Source organism: Mixophyes fleayi, chromosome 9 (assembly GCF_038048845.1).
Source record: "Mixophyes fleayi isolate aMixFle1 chromosome 9, aMixFle1.hap1, whole genome shotgun sequence".
Classification (NCBI taxonomy): domain Eukaryota; kingdom Metazoa; phylum Chordata; class Amphibia; order Anura; family Limnodynastidae; genus Mixophyes; species Mixophyes fleayi.
This window is the reverse complement of record NC_134410.1, coordinates 125,410,227-125,422,766: the sequence shown is the minus strand read 5'-3', so window position 1 is coordinate 125,422,766 and position 12,540 is coordinate 125,410,227. Positions and strand designations below refer to the sequence as shown.

The 12,540-nt window shown below is 39.8% G+C and overlaps 1 protein-coding gene across 5 annotated transcripts in view; it reads right to left on the bottom strand.

Moving 5' to 3' along the window:
• Positions 1-12,540, bottom strand: part of LOC142101255 (metabotropic glutamate receptor 6-like) — a 94,352-nt gene that overhangs the window by 67,005 nt on the left and 14,807 nt on the right. For all 5 annotated transcript variants that reach the window (XM_075185589.1, XM_075185587.1, XM_075185584.1 and 2 more), the window contains 2 exons: positions 4,195-4,766; positions 109-325 (listed from right to left, as the gene is read on the bottom strand). In XM_075185589.1, the coding sequence (XP_075041690.1) occupies positions 109-325; positions 4,195-4,677 (700 nt within the window). In that variant the 5' untranslated portion in view covers positions 4,678-4,766. The remainder of the gene's footprint in view (positions 1-108; positions 326-4,194; positions 4,767-12,540) is intronic.

Sequence of the window (12,540 nt, the reverse complement as noted above, 5' to 3'; positions counted from 1 at the left end):
AATGTGCTGCTGAAAACAAGGTGAAGCTTTGGAAACATTTGTCAAAAATATAATAGAAAAAGAAAACTTGAAGGTGTCTCCTTGTATGGTCCTACAGAAGGAACCCACCAGCTTCACGAGAGATCTGAACAAAAGCCTCCACTCCGCTCTCTCCGTAGTTGCCCTCAGACGCCAGTGTGGACACGTAATTCCAGCCAAGCGCTTTGACAATGTCCACCATGGCCTGCGCCTGGTAGGAGTCCGGTGGCACCACGCGGGAGAAGAAGTCATACCGGTTATTGTCACTGAGCTCCGGGGCTGTGGAGGCATAGCTTATTTGGGGAATCTGAAAGAGATGCAATACGTGATACTCAGATACCCGATATTGCTTCATTCCACAACATACAACGATTCGCAGAATGAGACATTGCTGCCTTGTCTAGCATCAGTGCAGTCCTATGTATCACAAGTGTGGCAAACATTTGCTTTCCTGATATATGCTAAAATAAGAAATGTTCAGCGTCTGTATGTGGCACACCGAGTATCTCTAGTCTGAAACATGAGCATAATCCCCAGTTCAGCACATCGTGGGTGGGTGTCATGAACTGCCTACATAATCTCTAACCTTGCATACTGCCAATGTAGCCTGACAAAAGCCTTACACATTTAATTCGATTACTATGAGCATCTACAGTCTAAGTCATTAGAAGGTCTCTATTTTGACACACATAGATAATCTATAGTCTAAGCAGCGGTCCCTAGTCAGATATTAATTGATTTAATCATCTGTAGTCTGACACATTGTGACCATCACTTCTCTGCTACAGTCTTATAGCCTGAGTGTAATTATCCCTTCCACACAATATACACAAACTATGACAAGTCTGAAAACAGTATAATCATTTCCAATCTGACACAGTGTAACCATATCATTTTACACAGTTCTATAGTTTGACACATTGTAACTGCTCTCAGTCTGATTTGATTGTAACCTGCAGTAGTCTGACAAAGTTTAAGCAGTATCACTATCACTAGGATGACATTAATCAATCATATCCTGACACCGTGCACTCTTCTCTCGTCAAACACAGAGCAAATACCTCTAGAATGACACATTGAAACTGACTCTATTCTTGCAGAATGTACCCATCTCTTGCCTGATACAGTGTAAAAATCTCTGGCTTGTTACCATGAATTCATATCTGGTCTTATACAGTGCACATGTCCTTAGTCAGACAGAATATTTACCAATATACGTATCTCTCGTCAGACATACTGTAATCATTAATATACTCAGTATGGCACAAGATAAACAACACTAATATAATACAGTATGACAGTAATAGGGTATAAGTAGTATTTCTATATTTGGCCAGGTGTTAATTATATGTATTTCGACACAGCGCAACTATTTCTAGTCTAACACAGTTTAGCCATCTATTGTCTGACAAAGAGCATAGATCTCTATTCGGATAGTGTAACTATAACATAATACAACTGTCTACCGTATATAGTATAGTACCAAACGGATAAAAACCTTCAAAAATGGCAAATGCAGAAGTTTTGTATTCTAAACTATAATAAATGTGCTTCTGCTTGATCTATTGCTTGCCCAGTGATTTTTCTACAGCTGACAACACTCAGGGTAGGGTGTCTATGTCTATGCACTGACAGTCTAAGTACCTAAAGGCTGACTTAATCGGTGCACACAATCTATTTTGGGTTTATCTGATATATTTTGATACATTATAGCTCTACGAAGGCTAACACATATCTGTAGTGTAATATAACGCAAACAGCTCTAGTCTGACTCTGTAACCATCATTAGATTAACATTAAACTGAACGGAAATGTTAGTTTTGTGTGGAGATATCTTTTAAGGGAACATATAACCGATTAAGCGGCCTTAGACATTCTGTACATGAAGCCTAAAAGAGAATCTATCAGGATCACTGATGCCGGAGCACCTCTCATATTGATATACTATATAATATATTCCACATCGGGAAGTAGCATGACATGTTCCCATTGGATATTACGGTGTGCTTGTATGTAAATGGGGGAGGTGTGCTGAGTTTGGGTGCAATGATTCTGGTCCCTGCCCTATCCTCAGTGCAATCACAGTGAAGCAGAATCTATACTAGACTGTGGTGTGAACAAGCACTAACTAATAATGGCGCACAGAAACGGTGGTGGATACATTTTGCGCACATAAACACCTTTCTGTGTACCACTGTGCTGTATTATTTATATTTTATTAATTGGGGACATTTGGGTGTTGCAACAGCCAATTAATGGTTTCTGTTAGACCTTAGACTCACTGGTGTTGCATTTGTGTTTAAAATCAAACAAGTGCAAATATCTGTGAAATGCAAATGTGTCTGTGTGCATTTGTTACTAGCATTTTCAAGGTCATGGAGGTCACATAGGTTTCCCCAATGCATTTACTTATGGTAATAGCAAGTGAATGTAACACAAAGCAGTGTTCTCCCCAGCACCTATTTCCCGGGTGCTCCATCCGGCTGGTTTTACTTCTCACCCGGCTCTTGGAGCCCAACAGAATCCTATTATAATAGAATAAATCATTGCTTCTCCTATTAGAACAGGCACTGTGTGAGCACTGCAGCCAGCAGTGTGTGTTAGACCACTGACCACCAGTCTGACCAGTCCTGGCAGGTGTGGACAATAACCTCAAACATATTTCATTATTATTACAAGGTATTACAGCTGCCCCCGTCCAGCTGCTTCTTAATGACATCCGGCTGGCAATATTTTCTGGGGAGAACACACAATGTATTTGGAAAAAAACATATATTCCAACGCAGCCCTTCAGAATGCTAGTGACAATGCCAGTGGGTGTAGGGCCATGGAAAACAAGCTATTTTTTTTGTCATACCAGCTTACATATTTTTCATTAGCATTACAAAACTATAGTAAAACGAATATAATAAATGACACTAGGTAGGAAGCCTCAAGATGTTTGAACGTAGCTCTCACTGAAATTCCCCAAATAAAACACAGACACACACAAAAGTACAACAATATGACTGTAAATTAAGCTGGAGAGTTGTTGCCTATTTCACAGGTAAAAGGCTGGAAGTCTAACATCTTAAGCAAGACCAAAGCATTAATATTATTATTACCTGAGCTCCACAGAGCGATCTTAAACATGCAGATGTCTCTACAAATTGCCATCATCATACATTCCCCAATAAAAGTTCCCCTTTGAAACACTCTGCAGCATTGACATTGCTGAACATACATCCTGGAAAGGTGTGACTGGGGATTAATGCCACAAATTTCACCATAGCTGAAAACTAATATTGTACTTTCCTATCAGGACAGCTTAAACTGTCAGAGAAAGTCTACTCTTCTCCTAAAGCATTTGTGGTATGTTGTAACTTTAAGGGACACTAAAATAAAAATTAATTTATTCTTTCCTGGGCACTAACTTACTGTCAGTAAGTCTATTGAAGGAGATTTCAGAAGACATTTCCAAGCTTTATATAACTGGAAACAGATGACAATAGTTTGAAGTTAAGTATATAACAAGGTTACAGGGTATAGGAATTTATACAAACTTTGGTGAATCTTACAAGATGCTTTTTCATAGAATATTAGGTTTGGTGGTTCTTTAACCCTGCAGCTTATTCAACCACCAGTCTCTTTTGGCATTAGTGCTGAAGCAAGGTGCAGCTTCAACTATAATTTGTCAGGCCCACCCTTTTATACACAAGTGGACTATTCTCCAAGCCATGTGAAGAGGAGCGGGCCAAAATATTGTAGCAAGTGGCCTCACTGTATTAGTTTCAGCACGGTGGAGGGCATAGGGAACAGAAGAACAGGGGTGCCAAAAGGCACTGCCATTTCAACAAGTATGGGGTAGCCGGAGTTGAACACTACAGTATTATATTACTATGCTCTGCATGTGGGCAAGATAATTTTTTACTTTTCTATGGACAAACTATTTAAACAATCTGGTAGAACACCACGAGGTTAAGTGGAGACCTAAGTCTACAGGACTCTAGAGTCATGCAATGCCAGACCAACATGCATTCACCAGCTAACGAGGGCTTTATAAAACGACATGTTATAAGAACAACGTCGCTATCGCAGATCCGTGCTGAATAGGCAGGAGGCAGAGTGGACACATCTGCTGGTGAAGGTGGCACATCAGAGCAGGTAGACATAATGACGAACAGAAGATTCTCTTACAGCAAACAGTCTCAACACGTTGGCCACCATGATGGAGACTGAGCTGGCCGAAGCCCCGATGACGCCAACAACCCTCTCTGGACGACTGAGAATGGCCGGCTCTCCGTTGGAACAACGAATGTCCGAAGTGTCCTTCTGAATCAGCGCTTGGACAAACGTGAGAGACTGTTCTAGAGCATAGGTGTCCCGGGAGCACGTATCTAAAATACGCGCCCCAAGTGTCAAGTTAGGGAGGAGCTCGGGATCGCCATTAATTTGATCCAGTGCATACAGCATAGCCTCCATCCGATGTACTCCAGCTTCCTTCTTTACTTCTCCGCACGGGACACCTGCTGGACCTTTGGCGTGAACAGGGAAGAGCCCTCCCAAAGTAATGTCCCCGTCTATCTTAATAGAGTGAGGCTGAGTATTCTGTTGGGCCTCAATGCCTCTCTGCAAGAAGAGGAAAAAGAAAAGGGCTCTGGGTGATGGTGGCAATCCCATGTCTTTGTGAGATCCCCTCGAAGGAGGACTGTAGATTTTGTAGACTCTGTCATTCAGGCTGTATCCAATATCATATGAATGGGAGCTTTCTGTGGAAAGATAACAGGGAGATAGGCCACTGAAAACGTTTCATGCCGTTATAAAGCAATGTTCTGTTCAGTTAGGATACAAGATTGACTCAACAGGAAAATACAGCAATGACTGGAGGGGAAAAGGAATGACATGTATAAAGGTATGTTGATACTGGACACAGGAAAAAGGGATAAAGATGGAACATGAGATAGAAAGGAAGAGAGCAAATACACGAAAATGAATGTATCCAAACCTTGGCAGGATACAGAAAGGGGGTAGAGAGAGGCGGGCAGGCAGCTCACAGTCCTGCCAGTGACAGTCTGCCCCAGGCCATCTCTGCTTCTATTCTTTAAATACTATTTATAACTAAGAGAAGAAGCACAGAATCCACACACTGCATAGATCTCTCTGACTCATCTATGTTCTAGTAAAACAACCAAATTATACATCTTCTGATAGACGGGGATACAGCCCAAATACAGCACCTATAAAATATACTGATGATATAAATGATATATACACTTCACAATAAAACTCCCAGAGTGACACATGGCATAAACAGCTATAGATAAATACATCAGTGTGTTACAGGATATATACTGCTCCAGATAAATATACCAGGGTAACACAGGATATATACAGCATCAGATATATACAACAATGTGACACAGGACACACACAGCCATGATATATTCAACAATATGATACAGGACGTACACAGCCCTGATATATATAACGATATGATATAGGATATATACAGTCATGATATATATATATAACAATGTGATATAGGACATACACAGCCATGATATATTCAACAATGTGATGCAGGACATACACAGCCATGATATATTCAACAATGCGATGCAGGACATACACAGCCATGATATATACAACAATGTGATATAGGACGTACACAGCCATGATATATACAACAATATGATATAGGACATACACAGTCCTGATATATACAACAATGTGATATAGGACATTCACAGCCATGATATATACAACAATACGATACAGGACATACACAGCCATGATATATATAACAATGTGATAGAGGACATACACAGCATCAGATAAATATAACAATGTAATACAGGTCATACACAGTCATTATATATACAACAATGTGATACAGGACATACACAGCCATGATATATATAACAATATGATATAGGACATACACAGCCATGATATATACAACAATGTGATACAGGACATACACAGCCATGATATATACATCAATGTGATATAGGACATACACAGCCATGATATATACAACAATACGATACAGGACATACACAGCCATGATATATACAACAATAGGATACAGGACATACACAGCCATGATATATACAACAATGTGATACAGGACATACACAGCCATGATATATACAACAATGTGATACAGGACATACACAACCATGATAAATATACCAATGTGATACAGGACATACACAGCCATGATATATATATATAAATGTGATACAGGACATACACAGCCATGATATATACAACAATGTGATACAGGACATATACAGCCATGATATATATAACAATACGATACAGGACATACACAGCCATGATATATACAACAATGTGATACAGGACGTACACAGCCATGATATATATAACAATGTGATACAGGACATACACAGCCATGATATATACAACAATGTGATACAGGACATACACAGACATGATATATACAACAATGTGATACAGGACATATACAGCCATGATATATACAACAATGTGATATAGGACATACACAGCCATGATATATATATAAATGTGATACAGGACATACACAACTATGATATATACAACAATGTGATACAGGACATATACAGCCATGATATATATAACAATACGATACAGGACATACACAGCCATTATATATATAACACTGTGATACAGGACATACACAGCCATGATATATACAACAATGTGATACAGGACGTACACAGCCATGATATATACAACAATGTGATACAGGACATACACAGCCATGATATATACAACAATGTGATACAGGACATACACAGCCATGATATATACAACAATGTGATACAGGACATACACAGACATGATATATACAACAATGTGATACAGGACATATACAGCCATGATATATACAACAATGTGATATAGGACATACACATCCATGATAAATATAACAATGTGATACAGGACATACACAGCCATGATATATACAACAATGTGATACAGGACATACACAGCCATGATATATACAACAATAGGATACAGGACATACACAACCATGATAAATATACCAATGTGATACAGGACATACACAGCCATGATATATCATCATCAATGTGATACAGGACATACACAGCCATGATATATACAACAATGTGATACAGGACATACACAACCATGATATATACAACAATGTGACACAGGACATACACAGCCATGATATATACAACAATAGGATACAGGACATACACAACCATGATAAATATACCAATGTGATACAGGACATACACAGCCATGATATATCATCATCAATGTGATACAGGACATACACAGCCATGATATATACAACAATGTGATACAGGACATACACAACCATGATAAATATACCAATGTGATACAGGACATACACAGCCATGATATATATATATAACAATGTGATACAGGACATACACAGCCATGATATATATATATAACAATGTGATACAGGACCTACACAGCCATGATAAATATACTAATGTGACACAGGACAGGAAAATGCACCCACATAAGCGGTCAGGAAGTGATCAGTCAGAGCAACCAACACAGAGGTGCTGAAGCAGCTACATATTGCCCAAAAGGTGTGAGCGGTTCCAGGTGCCAGAGAAGGAGCCTGGTGGTGGCAGCGACGGGTCTCCTACAGCTGAGGACATCACACTGGTGTGCAGATGACTTACACTAGGTCAGTGCAGGGCTTTGCCAAGAAGCACTAGTAGGAGTAATTAGTGAAAACCAGAGAAACTTCCCATAAAAAAAGCATGACGGAGCGCATGCCTTCACTCCTGTCTACACTGCTAGAACAAAATGTACCACAATAAACAGTGAAGGTATAAAACTAGATCAAAATAAAATAAAAGCAGACATGGAGATGTCCGAACCAACAAACCAGAGTTAGAGACTGCGTTAGGCATGTTCAACTGTTTGAACCTTACTCAAAGCGGGCACGGGATGGATATGCGATTCTAATACTTTAAAAGCTTTAGAGACCATCAAAGAACTCATAACCAAGCAAACAGGGGACAGTATTAAGATTCCTGGTTCTGTTCTTTGAGTGTATACATAACATAGCACTGCTAGAAGCAGTACTCACTCAAGAAGGAAAGTCAGTGGCCTTTGCCTCGTCTGTCAGTATGGATTTCTTACACACCGATTGAGAAAGAAATAGTGACTACAGTAGTGGGATGTGAGTAATTCCACCGTTACGTTTATGGCCAGAGACCAGTGGTTGAAGCAGACCACAAATATTTCAAAAACCCTGCTGGGAGCTTCACCATGTCTGCAAATAATAACATTGTAATTGCAGAATAGGAATTATGAGTACACTAGAAACCAAAGACGTCCCCAACCAAAAAGAAAAAACAGGAGGATTAATATCTGGAAGTACACGACGTTATAGCATACATAACAGTGACAAATGCCAAATGGAAAGCCATGCTAAAGGCAACAACTGAGAATGAATTGCTAAAGAAACTCATACAGACAATGTTTGGTCTCTGTCTCTTACCTAAGTTAACTGAATCTAACATTTTAATGCAATGGGTTAGGATGACCCAAAGGTCAATATTTTTCTTCTTCACATCTTCTCTTCTCTTTTACCTCTGTTCACTCTTAGATCTTCTCTTCTCTCTGTAATGTCTCATTTCATTTTTTTTTTTATTTCATTTTTTTATTAAGGTCTTATAAGTTTAACAAAGCAGCTGAAAAGACGACACACAACAGATCTATAAATGTTGGAAGCAAGATCAACCACAGCGAACACAATTGATTGATAGGAGTAAGTTGGGCTAAAAACATTTATATTATTATTTGTACCTTAGTAACTATAGCAACAACAATTACAATGCCAATGATATATTACTAACCAACAAGAAGAAAATATAATTGGGGCTATAATGAGAAAGAAAGACTGACATATAGGAATGATGATACAATAGGAAAAAGTGACAAGGAAACTATGCTCTCTCCTCCCGGTAATGGTTCCTGCTGAGATTTATGGGGAGGTATTGTCTACAGAGAGCCTTGCCATTGGATCCAGAACATGTAACTGTTATAAGTGACGCTGACGAAGGTTCTTTCTCCTTCCATAGCAGTGATAAGCCACTGCTATGGATTTCAGATATAGTGGATATGGTAGCCACACAACATCAAGCAGCCAGGGAGATGAGTGCTCCCAATTGTAAATCTGTTTTTGGCAGATATTTTGGAAACAGTGGAGTAACAATTCATAGAATATTGGATATGAGCCTAAAGACTCTTTTCCATAATATTTGCATATGCGCACATGTCCACCACATACGGATAGCATCTCCAACTGCTCCAAAGCATAATGGAAACGTCTTGTACATATGGCTGACCTTGTGTGGGGCGAGGTTCCCGTAAGGGAAGACTTTGTAACAGTTCTCTATTTCTGTTATGCCGGAATTCTGTTCTTTCTGATAAGGCAGATTAGGCCAAGTTCTTGAGGATACCTGCCTAGTATTCTGTTGATTATTCTTGTGAAAGCCAGGATTTCTGTTTAATCACCTGATTGTTTGTTTTTTTATATGTGGTTGGACGATATAGTAAGTAGAATAAAGCCTCGCCCAGTTGGATTATTGCATAAGAGTGTAATTAAATGCATTAAGTCACCTTAACTTTCATAAATGGGCTAACTAAGCCTATCTAAACCCTTCAGATCACAGCAGGTTAAACAGAGACCCCATATCATGGAGGGGAACGCTATTATTAATATACAACTTGTCAGCAACTGTTAGGAATTGTTGAGAAGTTCACCAAAAAGGTGATATGTGAAAGATCAGGAAGACAAATCAGAATTCCCAAATAGAGGTGCTGGTCCTGCAAGAGGAGATGAACGTGGAATCCCAGACTCCTTACGAATGATTTATAACAGGATTAGCTTAACATGTGAGCAATCTATGAGAAGACTGCAACCATCTTTTCAGCCGTTGGTAATGACGGATGAAGAGCACAGATCTGAAGGTAAATGGTGTAAAATGTATTTAGTGTGTACATATGAATCGGCATGCTGATCGGGACTTTTTATTTTTCAGTCAATGGTAAACTCGTTAACCATACTGCAACAGGAGAAATTTTCTGTAGTGTGTACCCAGCCTAAAGCTATTTACACACTACAGAAATTGCCACCAACTTTTTATGCCGAGCGATTTTACATGCGATCGATGGTCCGATCGCTCGGTCCATGGACTGCATACACACTAGCCTTGTTTAGGACGATAAAGCGAAAAGCGGACGTCCCTTTAGCGACTTTTTACAGCCATGTTGTCGTGAGCAATGACTGTAATTTTGTACTCACCGTTGTGGATCGGTCGGAAACTTATACAAACTACAGAATGGAAACGAGATTGGAACGAAAATATTAAATGGTACGACCAACCAAATGAGGCGACAATCGTCCATTTGGGCAGACTTTTGACCATCGTGTCACTGCACACACTGACCCGACTTTTGAAAGAGCGGTCGTATGTCGGCTGATTGAGCCGATTATTGGACGAAAACCGTGTAGTGTGTACCCAGCTTAAGTCATCACCTCTGGAGGCAGCAGTGTTTTTCCTCAGATAGTGTAGGAAGTTGCTTAAAGAAGCTGAAGGTCAGGTCAGTCTTGGTTCTTTATTTCTTGACCCTTGATCACAGGTTTGAAGGTGGCCCATAGTAGTAAAGACATTAGGAGCCAAGTTGAGGAAGACGTAGTCATCCAGATTTTCTGACACAGTCTGATGCACGGATGGTTGTGATAGGAGAGATTACGTCACCATTCCCTTGTTGGGTGCTCAGTTTTCAACCACTCCAGGATCATAAAAGATTTAATCAAACACCTGGACTATGCTCAGAACACACACTGTTGCAAAAAGAAATAAACACCTTGGACATGCTCTGTGTGAAGATTATAACCACATCAATCCACAACTGACAATGATTCCTGCAATTACCAGGGAATATCAAACAGCTTCTGACATTCAGTCTGAGCCAGATTATTGTGCTCAGTACCTGGATCCTGCCTGTGGCTTTCAATGTCTGAACTCTAATTGATGACCACAGATTGTTTACCAATCAAGCATGACCTCTGCTTGTTAATTAAACCACAAATTACTGTTGCTTCATGGAATCCAGCCTTCAGTTGTCCTACAAGTCCAGAAATTGTTACACTGTGCCTTATAATTCCAGAATGTCAGGCACCGGCCCTCTTTGCTCTCACTGGGATGACTGCTGCTTCCTCTTGAGGTCCTCTTGAGGTCCTGAGCCTGGTTGCCTAACAATTCTGAACCCGACGGCGGCTGGTGATGTCCGGTAATTAATCTGCTCCCTCTCCCTATATATATATATATATATATATATATATATATATATATATATATATATATATATATATATATATATATAGAGCCTCTAGTACCATTAGGGCGCCAGAGTATTTAGTCCCCAGTACTCCAGTGTTCATGTCTCCCAGTGTCCTGACTCCTATTGGTTCCTGAATTTTTGGCTTCCCCTGACCACTCTCTCAAATATCGTTCGGCTCTACATTCTCCTTGTGGCATTTGACCTCTGGCTTGTTTTGACCTTCCCTTCGGATTCTATTCCGGTACCTCACATCCCACTCGGCTCTAACCCAGACTCCCTGACTACTCCTCTCACTTACTACTTCACTTGTAGCTGTTTTGGAGAACCCCGACCTGTGCGCACATGCAGCAAAATCCATACCTCCTTGCGGGGGGTCCCTGGCGAAGACCAGCGGAGCGTTAGACTCTGTGCCTCCAGATTCAGTAGTGCCAATCCCAGCAAGTATACAACATCCATTTTTTGTTATCATGTGACACAGAGATCATAACTCAGACCATGTGAGTTTCCAAAATGCATACTCTTTATGACTATATAAGTCATGCAGAACCAGTAGAAGGTGAACCCTTTAGCAGGGAAGTTAAGTATCTAGTAGTTGATAAGCCTTCGAGTTGTTTTTGCAAAACATTCAGCATTCATGTGGCCAGTTTTGAGGTAGTGGATCCACCAATGAGAGGCTGCATGTGTAGATTAAGACCACCACCAAAGAACATAACACCTAATAAAATTATGCCCAGAATGTGAAAGATTAAGTGCGAAAATTCCGAATTAGGAGCATATAGATTTACTAAGGACACTTGAATTAGAGTCCTGTGAGGATCAGAAAACTTTGGAGTCTCTCCATGTTTTTCGTAATGAAAAAGTTAAGCAGTGTATCCATATTGTAATAATAAGTCTTTGATTGTCTGAAGGCTTGTTGGAAAAAAACACAGGTTTATTTAATTGATGTCAGCAACCAAAACATAAAACCGTAAATCTGCTTAAAATCAGCAATATAACTTAAATACAACTCTCTTTAGTGGTTAAAGGATGAACATAAATACAGCTTTATCTCCAGCAACACAAAAAGGGATGTTTTCACATGCCCAATAATTTTACTACACAAAGGTGTATCATGCTTCTGCAGCTTGCCTCTAGAGAAAAGAGAACCCCGCCTGTTCCAACTAGCCC